The sequence below is a fragment of the Cavia porcellus genome, unplaced genomic scaffold (genome assembly GCF_034190915.1).
Source record: "Cavia porcellus strain 051 isolate PalLab524CR breed Dunkin Hartley unplaced genomic scaffold, mCavPor4.1 scaffold_2, whole genome shotgun sequence".
Classification (NCBI taxonomy): domain Eukaryota; kingdom Metazoa; phylum Chordata; class Mammalia; order Rodentia; family Caviidae; genus Cavia; species Cavia porcellus.
In genome coordinates, this window is record NW_026947485.1 from 12,305,577 (window position 1) to 12,325,441 (window position 19,865).

The window sequence follows — 19,865 nt, forward strand, 5'->3', positions numbered from 1 at the left end:
TAGATTTTACATTTTATTATTTAGGCTTTCCATTACTGCAGATTTTATTTTTATTTTTACCCTTTAAAACTCAGCTTCTATATATGTACGATGGGCATAGTTGTTTTGAAAGCATAGTAATCCCAATAAATGTAAGTAAATATATTCTGTCACATATTAAAAAAAGTAACATCAAAACTAGTAAACATTCCTCTAAACTAAAGTATGTGTTAATACACTCAGTCCAATGGAATCCTCCAGAGACTAAAGAATTTCTGTTTTTCTATTGCTTTTATGGTTTACTCACCATAAACCTCCACCACTGACACCTCTTCTTGTCCTTGTTATCACCATTTCCTTACATCCTCTTATCACTACAACCCACACTGTTAAAGGGTTTCCAAATATTCCGCTAAAACAGATCTTATCAAGGTCACATGAAATCTCCAAGTTGCCAAACTAAATAGTCACTTTTGTCTTTATACTACCAGAAACTCATGATATGTTCAACCACTCTATCCCTGAATCATTTTTCCTGTAGGTTTCAAATTCATCATATTCCTTGGGTTTCCCCCGTCTCATTGGTTGCCTCAGTTAGATTTCTGAATTGGATTATCTCCAAGATTTGATCTTCTCATCACAACCTTTTGACAGTTTCATTTAGTCCCAATGTCTAAGTACTACATGTGGAATAATGTGTGGGTGTGTGTGTGTGTGCGTGTGTGTGTATAGACATATTCAAGAATATGTACATTTATCTACATGAAGAAATTTTCTTTATAACGACCCATATACACAGCCATACACATACAATCTCCAGCCCTAAATCTCCTATGTCACATTTAAGATGCGTACCTTTTTGCTGCTGTTTATGTTTTGAGACAGGATTTCACTGTGTAGTTCAGAATGGCCTTAAACTAATTACATAGCCCAGGTTGGCCTTGAACTTAAAAGCAATTATCCCACTTCAGCCTGCCAAGTCCTGGGCTTACAGGCATGCACTACCCCACTGGCTTTAAAATGCACAACTTCTGACTTACCCTAGCCCCGATAAAAATCATAATCCAGTTGATCGAATCTCAGTTACTTGTATGACTTGTATCTAGGTGTTCCCCCAAAATCTTATGTGCTCATAGATGAGGCTTTTCGGAGCTGGATGGATTTAAGGCATATGATAGTGGGATTAAGGCTACGTGATATTAAATTAGTCCATGATTGGAATTAGCACAGTTCTGGGTGTGACTGAATGAATTTACTGAAGATAGAAGCCCTACTCTGGGGCACCAACCAAAAGGCTTATAGTCTGAATGGAGTAAAAGGGACGGGGAAGCTCCATGCTGCTTGCTGCCTTGTGCTTGCCACGCCATGAACTGTTTCTCCTCTGCAATGCCCCTCTGCCATGCTACCCTGCCTTAGAGTCAACCAACTACAAACAGTGAGCTGAAATACACCTTTCCTCTTTTAACTAGTGGATGTCAGGTATTCCATCTCAACGAAGAGGAAAGTAAGACAGTTACTCATACCATCATCTACAAAACTGTTCAGATCAAAATCTTAGGAGCTCCTCGTGACTACTGTATTGTCTCTGAACTCTGTCAGTTCCTATCAACAAAGTCTATCTTCTGTGCTTCCATTTCACCCAGTCTCTTCACATCCACCTCTCTAATCCTTCAGCTACTCTAATGGCTTCCTAATTGGCATCCCATCCCTAGTTTCATGCTTGACTTTCTACACAGCCACCAAAACAAAAATGATTAAAATACTATTAAATCTCTTCATACAACAACAACTTTTAGAATAAAATCAAAAGTCCTTTCCAAGAGTTTTTCCCTTAGTCACTACACTTATGCACAAGTCTTACTGGTCTTCTTTCTACCCTTCAAACATGCAAGAACTCCCCCTTTCCCATTTAATGGTCTCCAAGCTTACAACATTCTTCTTTCTAGATCTTTACATGATGGCTCCTCACTCAGAGCTTAGCCCAAATGTTATCTTTCAACCTTCCCGGGCCATCACAGAGAATAAAGGACTCCTCTTCCTCCACTCTATCACCATTTTATTTTTTTTCTTCTTGAAAATTGTTTTTTAATCTACCTCCCACATAGACCTGGCACATATGTTCCAAAAAGGTAATAAACATGTCTATTATTCATACATGTCTTATACCTAACAAGTTCTCAATTTTTATTTAATGACTAAATAAACAAATGAATGGGGATACCCATCTTCTTAATAAAATAGATTTAGTAAATGTACCTCTCAACTATTATTTAGCAAAATTTTTACATGTATAGGGGAAAGCAAATGGAGAAGTTAGGATTCAGATTCAAACTGTCTACTATGTAGCACACTTTCCAACAACTCAAAATAACATTCTAGTAAGTACTGAGAAATATACACTATGTCAAAATGAATACTAACTTAAATGTAGGCTTTCTACATTCAAATAATCTGGATTACATGCTTAGCTTATCATAGAAATTCAAAGAACCAAGCCTTCAGAATTCTACACATTCAATCTATCAGACAGTCTTTCTAACTCAGTCTACACATATTTACAGTTTGGGGGTACGAGGATCTAACCCAAGGCCTCACACATGCTACCACTGAGCACACTCCCAGTTTTAACAGAATGACTTAAGTACTGCCATCCTTATAAACCACTCTGGGAAAAACAAGCACATACTAGAACTATAACTTCCCATACTAGGTTAACCAGCACTTTGAGCATCTTCATTTACCCAACAACATAATCCAATGCCTATTCTAGATTTTTAAGTAACAGTCAAGCTGAAATTTCCCAACATGTTAAGTTCTACATCAGTAGGTCTTGCAAATACTGTACATGCTAACAATAAATTAAAACCTTTGAGTGGAAGAGAAATACCAAGAGAATCATTAAAGAATATTGTATAACAAAAACAATATCTACCCTTTTTAACTTCCAATCTGATCAACACAGGGAAAAATCAATTGGTTTTTCTCATGATGTGCAATGATTAATAATAATAATAAAACGCAATAGTAACATTTCATATTTATGACCTGTGGTTTAATCAAAACAATGAAAAATTCATATAAGATTTAGTCAAACAGGAATTAACAGGAAGAGGAATTAACAAGTCAAAATTCAATGTATTATTATTTACTATACTTTCATTAAAGAGAGTTGTAAAGAAAGACTCCAAGAAAAAAAAATAAAGAATTTAAGCCTATTTCCACAACTAGGTGGTAATGACATTTTTGTTATTTTAATTAACTAACTCTTATAGATGCACTATGTGCAGGCATTAAGCATTTTGCTAACTCATTTAATCCTCAGAATAATTCCATCCTGATACATATTAATATTTTTTTATATAAAGAAAAGGTTACATAACCTCCCCTACATATCCAGTACTACTGGAACACAGCCACACATACTCATTTACATGTTATTTGGCTGGCTGCTTTCAGCCCATTATGGGTAGAGTTTAGTGGTTCCAGCAGACTGAATGACCTGTTGCAATGGTTGACACATTGTCAACCTAAGAAGTTTAGAATTAAGCCACTCAGCAAGGGGTCAGGGTCCTCACTTTGTAACCATCCTCATCCTGTGCAAAAGCAGGCAGAGAGATGCTGTGAGTGCTACACTGGACGTGGAACGGAGGTGGTACCCTGCATAAAATACAAGGGAGGAAACGAGTCTTGCTTTACCTTTTGCTCTGGTTGCTTTTGCTGTCTCCTGTTGCCTTAAACTATTACCTCTGTGCCATGCCACCCTGCCTTGGAGCCAGACGATTAGGTACTGAAACCACCACAAACTGTGAGCTAAATAAACCTTCCCTTCCTTAATTTTGGATGTCAGGTATTTTGTCCCAGCAACAAGAGAAAATTAACCAACATACCTCAAAATCTAAAAATATTCACAATCTGATGCCCAACAAAAAAGCTTGCCAATCTCTTATATAGCTCTATTTAATCTGTCATTGTTAAAAAAAAAAACTGTACCTTCCAAAGACTCAATCCCAGTAGCTTGAGCAAGTAAATCTTCATGTCTTGCAACAACCTGAAAATCAAGAATGAATAATCAGCATTTACTGATTCACTACTAAGCGCTTTTTTCTGTACCAATGGAGTAGAATTAAAGGTCTTACTTGGTGTATAAAGGAGACATGTAGTAATACAAAAGGTATGCTTGAGATGAGTAATTAACAGGAACACATACACACATTTACAGTTCAACATAGCCTTACTTTAGCCCAATCTGGGCTACTAAAACAAAACCCTATCGCCTAGATAATTTATAAATGGAGATTTATTACCCAAAAGTCTGGAAGGAGAAAGTACAACATTAAGGTGCTAGCAAATTCAGTATCTAATAAGCAAACATTTTCACCATAAATGGTGCCTTCTGTGTGTTCTCACATGGCGGGAAGATGAACAAACCCCCTTGGACCTCTAACAAAGGTGCTAATCACATGCCAAAAGCTCCACCTGTTTTTATCTCCAGTACTGGGAAATAAATTTAGGGCCTTTGCCCTGAGGTACATCTCCAGCCCTTTTGTTATTTTTGAGATGGGATCTCACTAGGTGACTAAGTTGCCAGGGCTGGGCTTGAATGTACAGTCCTCCTGCCTCAGCCTTCCAGAATGTTAGACTGCAAGCATCACCTCACCCAGCTCCACCTCTTAATACTATCACATTGAGAATTAAATTTCAGGATATGCATTTGAGGGGAACAAACTTTCAGGTCATAGCAAGCCCCCTGCTTTCCTAATGAGATAAGTAAGTGGAAGCCTGCCAGAAATGGAAAAATCAGTCAAATCTTGACATGCTATTTGCTTTTCCTTTAAGAAATGTTTAAGTTCCCTTGGTTCTTGAACTTAATTCATCAGCACCAAGGCCACATCCTAATCTGGAAAGATAAAGCATTCAGCACTCCTCTATCTCTGAACATCTCCCTGCTTTCAGTTACCTATTGTCACAACAAATCCTCCTCCCTGTAAAAGACTGACATTTTCACCAAAATTAGGGCAATGGGAATGGTTTTAACAAAATAAAAGAGGTTAAGAGTTAAAAGCCTGTGGAAAGGTTGAAAAGACTTCTACTGTCATAGACTCTTGCAGCGAACCAGATAAACTTTTAAGAGATGTAAGAAACAGAAGAAAGATGAAGGCTGTTTTCCTGTTTCTGTTCTGACTACTAAGCAAGATTTGAAGTCATGAGGCTTTAGAGACAGCTGAAAGAGCCACATTCACCATTCCAGCATCCACTCTCAGGAATTCAAAGCAGAGCTTCAGCGATGCACCAGAGGAGACTGCACAAGCCTGTAGCCTCCACCATCATCAGTGGTGCTTCAACTCAATCCCTTGACTTTGTCCTCAACAATTTCACAAGCGTGCAGTGCTCTTCACTAAATATCTTTGTTTTAAACACCTAAAATGGTTTCTAGTTCCTGTAGTAAGCTCTGAGTAAATCTTTTCACTTTTAATCTCACTCTTTAAATTTTTATTGTATTTTATTAGGTAACATTATCCTAATTTTGCTTCCATAGAAAATTATGGCAAGTTCACTTCTCACACAAGTTTCGGCTTTCTCTACTTCGCAATCTACACTACTGTAAATATAAACTGCTTCCATCATCAGGGAGAGAGTAAATAAATTTTATAGTACTAATGATACCTGTAGAGAAGGTACTACACTCAAAGAATAAGGAAAAAAATAAGTTCAAAATAACAGAAATAATTTCGAGTAGTTCTTGCAAAAAGCCACCCCGAGAATACCCAGCAGAATTCTCACCCGCTCCCACAAACACCTTGCATTTCTATATTTAAATCATACATTTGGCAGCTATTATTTTTGTCTTTATCTGCCACTGATCAGAATCTATTAATATGTTCTATTATCTTTATAACCTAACCAAAGCCTGGCAATTAAAATGTCTTCTAAATATGTGTCAATAAAATAATGAACTTTAATGTTTAATTAGAATTTTTAAGTTAAAGTGATCTTGGAAATCATCCCAATCCTTGTAAACTGCAGTTTTAATTGATTGAAAAATAAATAAGACACAAAACTCATAACATACCAAATCCAGGTTTCCTGGTAAGTATTTATTAGTGCATTTGTTATTCACTGAACTATTTACTACTCAGACAAAATTCATGACCACAAAGTATATCATGAAACCAACCAGTATTAAAAATTACAAAAACATAGAATATGGAGTATCAAGATTCTGTACTGCAAACTCCTCTTAAGTCATTCCAGCCCATATAAATAAAAATAAAAAAGTAAGACTCAAAGACATTAAGTGATATGAAAGTCAATAAACATCATTTGTTCAACCCATCCCATTTATCAACCTTTTTTTAATTTTGAAGAGAATAAGACCAAATCAAACAAAACAGAATTGAGCAATCAAGACAAAACAGAACATGATACAGACTTCAAAACAAGACAATAGGTAATCAACAATAACTACCATAATGCCTCTTGTTATCTTCAAAGCAGCTGCCTATACCGTCAAATATAATAAAATCAAATAAAACGAAACAGAATAAAACCAACCAATACAAAACAATAAAAGCAATATAGGGATTCAAAACAAGATAACTGGAAATCAACATTAGCTACCATAATATATTTTGTTATCTTTGAAATAGCTGCCCACACTATGTGATATAATAAAATCAAACAGAATAAAACCAACCAAAACAGAACAATGAAAACAATGCATAGCTTCAAAACAAGATAATAGGAAATTAACAATGGCTACTGCCTTCCCTTTTCAGATGCCTCCCCCGTTTCATTTTCACAATATCCACTGTACATTTTGGATCTCACTCACTCTGTCTCTTATACTAGGGAGACAACACAATATTCACCCATGTGACTCTGAACCATTTCACCCATGAGCATGATCTCAAGTTGTATCCATTTACCTACAAGAGCCTCGAGGATATCTTTATAGCTGAGTAGCTTTCCACCTATATAAAAATGCTGTATCTTTCTTATCCATTCTGCAATTGATGGGCAAGCTACCCCTCCTTTTATTTCCTGCAACATGGAGCATTGTTCTCTCTCCTTTGACTTTCACTCTATGAATTTCCTTTCGAGTTAAATGCGCTTCTTATATAAAGCATATTGATAGATCCTGTCTCCTAAACCACTCTGCCTATGTTTCGTTTTATTGGTAAACTGAGGTCATCTACATTAATGGTTATGGCCAACATGTACTGGCTCACCTCTGCCTTGCTATCTTCCTGCCACTGGCTCCCTAATTTTCCCCTCCATTCAACTGCTTGCCCTGCTTAGCCATCCCCCTCTGCTGCTATTCTTAGAACTGTGGTCATGTTTGTCTCTCTCTAGAATGTCCTTTAGTATTCTTTGTAGAGTTGGTTTGGTGATCACAAATTCCTTCAGTTGGGAAGTATCTTGTTTCTCTATTAATTTTGAAAGTTAGTTTTGCAGGGTACAACAATTTAGCTGGAAGCTGTTTTCTTTAAGGACTTGAAATAAGTCAGTCCAAGTTCTTCTTGACTTGATGGTTTATGTTAACAAGTCTGTCGTGATTCTGATGGGTTTTCCTTTATAGATGATGTTTCTTTTTTCTAACAGCTTTTAGTATCCTGTTCTTATTCTGAATTTCTGGGATCTTGATTATTGTATGTCTGAGTATAGATTTATTTTGTTTATAGCTAGCTGGAGTTCTATATGCCTCACTTAACTGCCACGTCAGGTCTTTTTCCCATGCTTGCGAAGTTTTCTGTAAATAGCTTTTTTATTTCATTTGTTGATCCCTGTTTTTTCATTGACACTTACCACTCTTAAGTTATTTTTCTGTGCGTCATCTTGCAGCTGTTGAACTGTTGTTATTTCCTGGTTCCTTGTTATTTTTAAGAGATCTTTCCTTTAATAGTCATTAGCTGCAAATCTGTCTACAAGGTCTGAAAGTTCTTCAGTTTCTTTCAAGTGGTTTTGCCAGCTTTCAATACAGTTCTTAATTTCCTGGATAGCTCTATGAATCTGTTTTACGTATTCTGTCTCTCTCATATTGTTCGTTCTCATATTGTTTCCCTCATTTTCCTATGCTCCTCTATTTTTTAATCCATGTCTTCTTTAGATATGCTCAGCATATCTAATCCTTTTATTATGTTTTTCATTTCTTCTTTACCTGAGGTCACATTTTTTATCTAATTTCTTTTATAGCCTCACGAAGTTGTCTCTTTACTTCAGTTGCCATTATTTCAGAAACTTAAGGTATGTGACTTCCAATCTCTTTCATATTTACATCTGGCCTTGCTCTGCATGGGTTGGAGGCCAGAGACTGCCTTTTGTTTCTTTGTCTTGACATTTTTCTGGGTTCTTCCAGACAAGTGGGTTGTTGCACCCCAGGAACTTCCCATGTTGGCTGTCCATCCACAGCGTAGGACAATGGGTCAAGCACATGGGTTTCTCCTATCCTAGGTTCCCAGGGCAGCACTGGGGTGCAAGGCTGGCTTCTCCAGACATGCACAGCTACTCTGAGGTTCCCCCAATGGTGGCAGGTGCATGGCAAGGCCAGCTGGTTCTCCCCAGTGGACCTGGCTACTGGTTCCTGATGGCTATAACAGGCTCCAGCAGTATCTATGTTCAGTTTCTTCTTCTGCTATTTACAGTTCTGTGCTAATGTCCATGCTGCATCCTAGAAATGTGTTGGGTATGAACCTGATCTTGGCCTCTGGATGTGGGGGCTGGGACTGGTCTCCTGTTAGTAGAGTTCTCTGAGACCAACTTGCGGGCTCCTCGCTGCTGCTTCAAATGCTTCCATGTTACTGGCCTCAGTAATTACTTCACCCATCAGAAGTGTGTGCATCTGTGAACCAGGCTGTTGTCCTGGGTCTTCAGTCTTACATTCTTACAGCCAGCTCACCCTCCAGGATGCAATGGGTGAGGCACAGATCACAAACTCACTAACTTCAAACCAGTCCACCCTCCGGGATGGAATGGAGACCCAGAGTGCAGACTTACTGTCTGCTCGCTGGACAGCCTTCCACCACCCTTCAAGACGGAATGGAAGGATACAGAGCACGAACTCGGTGTCCTCCAGCAGGCCACCCTCTGAGATGGAATAGAGGGGCAGGGGCAAAGAGCATGGACTCACCGTCCCCCACTTTCTATTATTTCAGCAAATGTTACACTTTGTGCTGACAAAGTATAAACTACCAATATAACATCCCAGTTGTCTTATTCACACTGTTCTACTTCCAAAATTCCATTTTCTATTATCTTTATCTAAGACCTTCTTTTGCACTCTATATTCACTGCTCACCAACTTCGGTAGTAAGCAGTAAGAATAAATAAAAGATTTTGGAGAAGAAAATATAGTCAACTAACAAAATGTGGTTTACGGAAAACTGCAAAAATGTAGTTCAGAAAATGTCACATTGGTAAGTCATGCATTTATTCATGTAAATACACAATTAGATTTAACATTAAGATTACAAAAAGGCTAAATTATCTCTTTAGGCTGAATAATTTGCATGATCTAGAAGATTAGAATTACCTGCAGGTGTAGTTCTTTATCCAACTGACTGATTCCTTGGGCAAGTTTTGCTAGTTGTTCAGCAATTACAGCTTGATGAATAGATTGAGAAGTGTAAGTCTTTACATCAAAGTCTTCATTTAAAAAGTCACGATAACACTCTAGGGGAAAAAATAAGGAAAATTTCTTAATTACCCAGTAGCAAACCAGCTACTAAACAACAAAACAATCACAATCATACTGAACATATTTTATCATCTTTCTAAGCACTGACAACTATTGTGAATGCTTGCCACAGTAACAAGAAAGAAGTACAGAAAGCAAAAAAAAAAAAAAAAAAAAGTGGCTTTCAATGGCAAGTTCACTATGTGCAGGCACTGGCCCAAGCACTTTACATGCATTCATTCAATCTGCACACTACTGTCGGGGTCGCTCCTGGCCGGCAGGAAAGACACACGACAAAGTCTGGCGGTGTGCAACCTTGCCTTTATTTGTCTCCGCGTGGGCCCCGCAAGGCCTCCGCTCTGTCACCAGCCCTTTCTCGCCGGTGGACTTTCTCTATCTCTCTCTGTGCTTCCGAGCGGGTTAAGTGGCCAGCGCAATCAGGGGGCAGGAAGCAGGCGCCAACTTGGCTCACTCGATGGGAGGGGCAATCTAGCTCAGGCTCCGCTCCCACCCACAGGCCCTACGTCCGCCAAGTAAGGCGACCGGTGTCGGCCGCGGCTCCCAACACACTACCTTGCAGGAACTATGCTCAATTCATACATAAGCAACAAGCGCTAATAGGGCAGGCAACTTGTCGAATGAGTGCCACTGTCTGGGCCTTCAAACTAGGAGGTCTAACTGCAGAGCCCATACTCTGAACTACCCTGCTATGCTGCTAAATGCTTACTTTTATACACAACTAAAATGAAGGAAAACACAATTACTATCACAGCATTCATCCCAAGAAAACAAGGTCACACCAGGAAGAACACAACAGAAAAACTAGTCATAATATTTACGGCCTAATAGTAACAAAAACTACTCAGCAAAGCCCAGAATCTGGTAAGTTCACCACTGAATTTTATTGGAACCTCAGAGACCTCACACCAATACTCCAACAACTCTTCTGTAAAACTGAAAGGGAAGGAGCATTGCCAAAGTAATTCTCTGAAGGCAGCATTATCCTGATACCAAATGACAACCAAAAACCTAAAAGCCAATGTCCTTGATGACATAGATGCAAAAATCATCAACACGATACTGCCAGAGTGCAAGTCAGCTTCATCCCAGGAATGTACAGACGGGACAACATAAATTAATATATCACATACATAGAATTAAGAATTTTTAAAAATCACAGGATTATCATATCCAATGTCTTTGACAAAATCCAACATCCTTTTATAATAAAAAACTGAAAAAATGAAGGATGTTACCTCAAACTGACAAAAGCCATTTATGCAAACCCATAGCTAACATCACACTAAATGGGAGCAAACTGTTATACCCTGTGATTTTCCACAGATCACTCCACGCTGTGTTCCTGTTCTGTATGCGTCGCCCATCCCCATTTTTTCTGTTCCTTCTTAGCTGGGCTCATATAGCTAAGTTAACCACCAGCGTTGTACCTCCCCCACCCCTTTTATCCTAGAAACATTCTGCACCTAGCCCTCAGTCCAACGCAGCCCAACACCCCGTTTTCTGAGATCACTGTGCTCCACACGTCCCTTGTAAAACTCCCGGGACTCCCACTCTGTCCTGCGAACCTCCACCCTATTCTGTGGTTTTTGCCAATAAAAGCTGAGCCCCCGCCCCATCTCGGCACGCAGAGGTTGTCAGGCTACACTGCTCCCTGTGTCGCTGGGAGCTAAAATAAACCACTTCTTTTTCTTCAAAGATATCTTGTCTCGTTTTGAACAACATTTGGGGATCTCATTTTGGAGGTACAACACAAACTACAAACTTTCCTTGCAAAATAGAAGCAAGACAAGGATGTCCATTCCTCCTACTCCTGTTCAATACAGTACACAAAACTTTAGCCAGAGCAATTCAGAAAGAGAAAGAAAAAAGATGTAACTAAGAAAGGAAGAAGTCAAATTGTCTTTATTTGCAGATAATATGAACCTTTACCCAAAAAAACTCCACAAGGAGACTCTTAGAGCTGATAAACTTAGCAAAGTGGCAGGGTACAAAAATCAGCATACAAAACTTAATACATTCCTGTACACCAATAATGAACTCACCAAGAAAAAAATCAGGAAAACAATCCTATTTATTCACAGTAGTTTCAAGAAACAAAAATCTAGAAATCAACCTAACAAGGACCCTAGAAAGGAAAGACCTCTATAACAAAAATTACACTACTCTGATGAGAGAGAGCATCCCATCCTGAAAAGGCAGAATCCATATTGTCAAAATGGCCATAATATCAAAAATAATGTATAAATTTAATCAATTCCAATTAAAATGCCAACAGTAATGTTCACAGAACTTAAAATTCTTAAAATTTACATGGAATTGGAAGAGACTCAGAACGCCAAAGCAATTCTAAGCAAAAAAGAGCAAAGCATTATCGTCCTGGATTACAAGTTACACTACAAAGCTATAGCAATAGCAATACAGCAATAGCTATGGCAATAAACACACTATTGGCACAAAACATAGACATACAGACTCATGGAACAGGGGACAAAGAAACAGCCCTATCTACCTTTAGCCATGCCATGTGATCTTTGACAAAGACACTAAAAACAAATACTGGAGAAAAGGAAGTTTCTTTAAAAGATGTTGCTGGGAAAACTGATTTTTCATGTGCAGAAGTCTGAATCTAGACCTATAGCTTTCATCACATACTAAAATCAAAACAAAATGGATCAAAGACCTAGATTTAAAAAAAAAAAAAAAGGTATGCTGAATCTGCTGAAAAGAGAAGGCATTTTAAGACATAGGCCTAGGCAAGACTTCTTGAACAGAACTCCAATCACACAAGAAATAATACTAAAAAACAGCGAGTGGGATTAAACTGCTGCACAGCAAAGAAAACAGTATGAAGAGATAATACACAAAAGGTAAAAAAAAACTTGTGGCTACTCTTCTGACACAGAACTGATATCGAGAATACATAAAGAACTCAAGAAAAATCAGATCCTGAAGCACAAATGACCCAATTTAAAAAATGGGCAAATGGGGGCTGGAGATTTAGCTCAGCGGCATAAGCACCTGCCTTACAAGCAGGTGGTCATGAGTTCGATCCCTGGTACCGATTAAAAAAAAAAAAAATGGGCAAATGAAATGAAAAACACTTCTCGAAAATAGTAGTACTATGGGACATAAAGCACATGAAAAACTGTTCAACATTTTTGGTCATTAAGGAAATGCAAATCAAAGTAACTCTTAGAGTCCATCTTACTCCAGAAAGAATGGCTATTCTCAAGGACACACACACATACATACACATACAAATACGTGGGGGGGGGGCTCTACACTATTGGTAGGAAAGTAAACTAGTACAACCACTATGGATGTTAGTATGAAAACTTCTCAAAAACTAGAACTAGAAATTCCATTTGACCCATCTATATTTCGCCTGGGTAACTTCCTGAAAGAGCTGAAGACACCAAACTTGTGATATATGCCTACCAATATTTAGACCAATGCAGTTCACAATAGTTAATATGGAAACAGCCTGGAAGCCCAACAAGAGATGAGTGATATATAAATGTGGTATATATACACAATGGAATATTACCCTCAAAGAAGGATAAATTTGAGTCACTTAGGAAAATGAATGGATCTTGAGACTATAATCTTTTTTGTTACTGTTTTGTATTTCGTGACAGTCTCACCATGTAGTTCAGGCTAGTCTTGAACTCACTATGTAGACCAAGCTGGCCTTGAACTAGAAGCAACCATCCTGCGTCAGCCTCCCAAATTCTGGGACCACAGATGTGTGATATCATGCCCAGGTGAGATTATAACTTTAAGTAAAATAAATCACAGATGGTTAAGTATTGTACAGTTTGTCTAATATGAGAAATCCAAAATATAAAGAGTAAAATAAGAGATGGCAAGAAACAGACATTTTGGAAATGGGGAAGTGGCTGGGGGAAGAAGGGACAGAAGAGAGTGGGAGGGATCAAAACTAATCAAGCTATATTTATACACCAATTCCCCCAAAACAAGTTAATTACACATTGCAAACATATGAAATGAAAGAATCTATAAATGGACAAATTATAGCCTCAGATATCACTAAACCAATGTCCAAATATTTTTTGTTAGACAATAATATGAATCTAAAATTTTAATGAAATTAGGCAAACTTATAAATGCTGTTGAAAATTGGGGTTTATGGTTAATATATGTACAATGGTGCTACATGCTAAAAACGTATCTTTGTATAAGAAATCTACAAATCTCAGTGAAAAAAAGGCAGAGAATTAAAAGCTAAAAACAGATATATGGGGGCCAGGGATGCAGCTCAGTGGCACAGTACCTGCCTGGCAAGCCTGAAACCCTGAGTTCAATCCCTGGTACAGGTGGACGGGGAGAGACACATATACAGAACTGAGCTTAAGGTAGGTACAGTACATTACACAACCTCCTAAGCATATGTTAGATACAGATAAGGTGACCTGTCAGAGCTTACAAAACAAGCAAAACAGAGCATTTATAAGAATACTTCCATTATTCACTATGGTATATGTAACAGGGCAAGGTCTTTGTTTACGGCCATATCCCTGAGGGCTTGCACAATATCAGACACATGGCAGGTACTCAATATTTGGTGAATTAATGTATATGTCATTCTGCTAAAGGCAAATTCAACCTTTATTATTCTCAAAATGGAGTAAAAATAGGAGGATATTACTACTTTGGCCTTAATTCTGTGAACAGTTCCTTCCAATCTGCCAATTGGTTCTGAGAATTAGGAATCCTGCCAGACAAAATGGAGGCCATTCCAAGAACAAGGACAGTTTAGCAGCAGCAATGCTGTGATCATTAAATTTGATATACGGACATGAGTGACCCCACCTAGCGGACTGGTGAAGTTCTGGTTGTGTCTGTGGATGACTGACATGTAGGCCATAAAATGAGGAAGGAAAATGCAATCCTGGCTGTGGGGAGCACCCATGCTTTTAGCCTCGATGGAATAAAAGGAAAGGAGGCAGAAGTCTGCCCTTTTTCTTCAGAGGAGCTCTGGTCCTCACCACTGCATTCAGAAGCTGGTCACCAGCTCCTTCAGGTTTCCAGCACAGAGTCCAGCTTTTTAATACAGACTCCCTCTGGTGATTGCAAATCAAAGTACCCTAGGCCTTCAACCTTCAACTGCTGCGGATCCTCCAGCTCTCCGACTCCCAGATGGCCATTTTGGGTTTTCTACCTGATTCCAGAAAATGTCACTCTTGACTCCTTCTCTTCTGATCCTATAAATCTACCTAAAAAAATCCCTCATATTGCTATGTATATATTTTGCATTAAGACAAATGCCACGACATACTTTGACAAATAAGAATACTGACTTCAGGGGTCAGGAATTTAGTTCAGCGGCATAAGTGCCTTCCTAGCAAGCATGAGGTCATGAATTCAATTCCTGGTACCAAAAAAGAAAGAAAGAAAGAAAGAAAGAAAGAAAGAAAGATCAAGAAAGGACAAATCTGATGAATATCCAGATGCAGCATAATGCATAGGGCTTAAGTTGAAAATAGATGATTAGTTAGACCAAGTTAATACTGATTACCAAGTTTCTTGATTAACTTATTGATAATAGGGAATTCAGTTGTGCACTAAGCTAGGCCACTAGGCACTAAATACATAAAAGTGCACTTGCTTGGCTGGGGATGTAGCTCAGCAGCACAGTACCTGCCTGGCAAGCACAAGGTCTTAAGTTCAATCCCCGATACCAAAAATGAACTTGAACAAACCTCTACTTCCAAGAAACTTGTAATCTACTGAACCATAAGCATGTGTAATTCATGAGTGGTAACAGACTACCAGAGGAAAAGATTAGAGTGGAAAAAAATTATTTTGTTGGTTAGTAGAACTTGTTCTACTTTTTCAAATGTCACTTTTTTTTAACAAACGAGCAGTGTATGTTTTATGGTGTACAATGTGACATTGATACATGCATACATTGTGATATGATTAAATTGAGCTCATTATCATATATATCACCTCAAATTTTTATGGGGAAATTTTTAAAATTTTTTTATTATTTTGAAGGTAGTGAGATACAACAGAAGAAGACAGACAAAGCCAATTTAGACACTGTAGTGAAACTGGTACAGAACCTCACAGCAGATTACTGGGATAACAGTAATAGGTACCACAGTATATCTCACTGTCTTCACAACAGTTGTTCTTTCAATCACGTATAACAAAATGAAATGAGATACAGAACATTATAGAACTTATCAAACAGAATATTGCATAGAATATCATTAATCAAAGCAAAACAGTGGTAAAAATATTTGCCTTCAAAGAGATGGTAGAAGGAAATCCCCCTTATTTGCTATACTGCATATGGTCAATCTCCCAAGAGATGCTCAGATTTCTGGGTCCCATTTGATAATGGGGGGTGGTGGATATGTTTGATTCTCAACCCTTGCGCTGGTGGTAGGCTAACTATCACTTACCAGGGGGGAGAGTTAGTTGCTTGATTTCCTAGTGCCCTAAGTTCCAACATGGCACAGATCTCAGGAGTCACTGATGGTTCTCCCACTGAGGCAGGAGCAGCTTGCCAAGCCCAAATGTCACTTTTTATGGGAAAAACTAGTATTATTTGTCCATTAGGAAGATTAAAATTCCAGTACAATGGTAAAAACACAGTTTTATAGTTCAGAAAACCAGTAAGGATCATACTGAAACCATACCCATGAGCTGGGTGTGGTGGCAGAGGATGGGGCGTTCAAAGCCAGCCTGAGCTAGTTAGCAAGAACCTGTCTCAAGGAAAATTTAAAAAAAAAAAAAAATCACACCCACATTAATACTAGGTGAATTAGGAAGAAATTTTAAAGTGTGCATACATATACACAAAGTAGTAATAGGGAAGGTAAGAATTTAGAAGCCAGGTACAAGTAAACTCCAAAAATTTGGGGATAAAAAAAAGCAATCAGAGACTAAAGATGCTCAGAGGCAAAGTAAGAAGAATAATTGCTGTTATGGTTTAAGTATAAGCTGCCTCCCAAAGAATCAAGTATTAGGATGGACTAGTCCACTGAACAATTCATGGCTGAATGTGCTATTAGGAGGAGGAGGGGAGTGGAGGAAGGAGGTTACCCGGAGGTGTGCCGGTAACTCTCCTCTGGCTGCGCTTTTTCCTGCTTCCTGACTCCCGGAAGGTGAGGAATTCTCTACCTTACACTATTCCCATGTTTCTGCCTTGTAGCCAGCTATACACTGAAACCTTTGAAAACATCCGAAACTGTGTATGTCAAGTATGTTGTCCTGGCAACAAAAAAATGGTGACTAACATAATGGCTAACACAAAGAACAGAAACAGTTTAAAGAACATAGGAGGTCAGTGTGTCAAAGATCTCTTAACAAAGGAAACAACACGAAAGCTGAATGCTAGTATTGGATTTAGCATTTGAGAACTGACATCCCTTAAAGAGCCAAGTCAGTATTTCTGTGTCGTGGCTTCTCATTCCTGTAGAAAGTACATCAAGCACTTCACATATTTTCACACTATGCATCTACTCACAGACCCTATCAATCCTATCATCCTCAGACACAGTGAATCACAGTGATAGAAATGGTTAATCCTGGGGCTGGGGATTTAGCTCAGCAGCATAAGCACTTGCCTTGCAAGCAGGCGGTCGTGAGTTCGATCCCTGGTACCGATAAAAATGAAAAAGACAAAAAAAAAAAAAAAAGAAAGAAAGAAATGGTTAATCCGTCAGGTATTTTGGAGGATACAGGGGGAGACTACTGAACTAGAGGCATAGTGAACTGATAAGCACCTATAGGAAACTTTAAAAAAAGTACCTATAGAATCGGGAATTAAAATTTTAAAGAGCACAGAAGCCATAAGACATAATCAAGAAAGCAGCCAAACCCTTCACAAGTTCAAACAAGGACTAAAGTGTCCATTTGATTTATCACCAGGAAGTTGTTGGAAATTTTGGCAAAGTGATTTCAATGGCACAGAATAAAAGCAAATGGATAGGGGGCTGGGGATTTAGCTCAGCGGCATAAGCGCCTGCCTTGCAAGCAGGCAGTTATGAGTTCGATCCCCGGTACCAATAAAAAGGAAAAAGACAAAAACAAAAAAAAAGCAAATGGATACCTGAGGAGACAGAAAGAAAATTCAGAGGTGCATTAGCCTTGCAAGGACCAGAGACTCCACTTCTATTGGTGAATAATCAGGGTAAGGGAATAGTATTAGGCACAGATTAAGTTCAAAGATTTGATGGTGGAAAATAAAAAAATTTCACATCTGATATATTCTGGTTTTTCTGTTGTGGGTTTTTTATTTGTTTTAGGAAATCTGACCATCACCTGTTGAGTGTGAAGGAAGAGATTTATACAGGATTAAAAAGATTTAAATAGTCACAACGGAAAATGTCAAAGGTATACAGGAAAATATAAAAGGCATAAATAAGGACTACATACCCTCCAAAAACTAATTCCTGGAATACATCCTAGTGAAACATACTCATTGTTACCTTTCACTTGTTTACCTGGGAAAATGCTAGTTACACTTCAAAACTAGCTCCTAGTCAGGCTTGATGATAAAGACTTGTAGACCCCAGCCACTCAAGAGACTAAGGCAGAAGAACTAAGAACCAAGTTTGAGGTCAGCTTGGCAATTTAGTGAGACTTTGTACCAAAATCAAATTTAAAAGGGGTAGGGATGTAACTCAGTCCTAAAGTGCTTGCCAAGCACATCCAAGGCCGGAGGTTCAGTCCACACTACTGGAGAAAAAAAAAAAGAAGAAAAGAACTCTACTAGAAAGGCTTTCTTGAAACTCCCAAAACACTTTCCAAGCCCTAGTTACCATCTGCATTAATCCTTTCATTTTATACATACTGCTAGTACTCCTCTCTGATAGCACCTTTATGGCATTAAAATATTTCCTCTGCTAAATGGTGAACTACTTAAAAAGTGGAAAATGCACTCCTATCAAGCATTCAAAACTTGGTTAAACATAATTTAGATACAAAGGTGCATTAGCGACATTAACTGAAAGATCCAACACAATCTAGTTCAGAAACCACGATTAGTTATAAGAAAAGTAGATAAATGATCACATAAAAGGCAAGTAAGGCAATAATATTCAGTAGAAAAATCATTTAGAACTTTATTTCAATATCTTATAATCCACTTCGGTCTCCAAATGTTTGCATGTATTTCTTTCAGTTATGTTTAATTACTTTAAGTGCATTTATTCTGCGCCTACTGTATGCAAGATACAGCTAGGAACACTCAAAAGTTTCCTACAACATAGCAGAAGCGATTAAGCCAATTACACAAATGATCTTCATACAAAGTGCAATGTGAGTTCCTTCAAAGAAAAATTAAGAACAAGCGAGAAGGACCTTATGTTTAACCTTAGAAATTTTAACTTTATTCTGAATAAAACATTCAAGACATGTTAAATGGATTAATACAATTGAATCTGCTTTTCAAGTGTACCATATTTATTTGGAATAAGCCCTCTCCAAAACTCTCAAGAGACCTGAGTTTGACCTAAGTGGAAATCAAAACCTGAACAAATACTCTAAACTCTCCCCATGTTTTGTTGTGGATAACTGCTTGTTTATCAAAAAAGAAAAAAACCAGCCACAGGTAATACCTGTGCAGCCCAACAAGTTAACGGAGGCGTAGCCAACTGTACTTTCAAACGAACCCCTCTTTTTGGAAAGTGCCGTCTGTTCTGTCTCACGCTTCTTAGCCCCCGATACTGCGCCCTCCGTCCCAAACTGCGGGAGCAGCCAACGCGGGCCACTGGGCGCGGGGTCCTGGAACTTGAGGGAAGCCCGGGGCGTGAGAGAGACAAAGCTGAAACCGAGAGCCACCACAGGGCAGGTGGGGGGCGCCGGAAGGGGGGTGGAAGTCGCCGGGATCACGTCTTACTAACAAGGCACCCGGATGCCCGGAGGCCGTCGGAGGGGAGTGGTCACTTCGAGACCGATAAACTTTCTGCACAGCGACGGGTTGAGTCCACCACGGTGACCCAGGCGCGGTACAGGACAGTCCTCCCAGGCCCACGGCCTGGCCAGACCCCGACTCCTTACCGTCCTGCAGAAGCTCCCGCACTGTCGCTGCAGCCCCTCCAGAACCCGGAGCCCCCAGGCCCGCCACGGGGCCGCCGCCGTCGCCACCTTCCATGTTGGCAGGTGCCGAACTGATGGCGTCAGCGGCGGCACGCCCCGCCCAGGTGATGACGCA

General features: G+C 39.0%; 1 protein-coding gene across 1 annotated transcript in view; it reads right to left on the minus strand.

The window, feature by feature from the left end:
• The window catches only part of Cog5 (component of oligomeric golgi complex 5), a 288,720-nt gene extending 268,855 nt beyond the window's left edge, over positions 1–19,865 (minus strand). Inside the window, exons 1-3 of the mRNA XM_013152408.3 lie at positions 19,712–19,865; positions 9,509–9,648; positions 3,970–4,027 (exon numbers count right to left, since the gene is read on the minus strand). Coding sequence (XP_013007862.3) covers positions 3,970–4,027; positions 9,509–9,648; positions 19,712–19,805 — 292 coding nt within the window. The 5' untranslated portion in view covers positions 19,806–19,865. The remainder of the gene's footprint in view (positions 1–3,969; positions 4,028–9,508; positions 9,649–19,711) is intronic.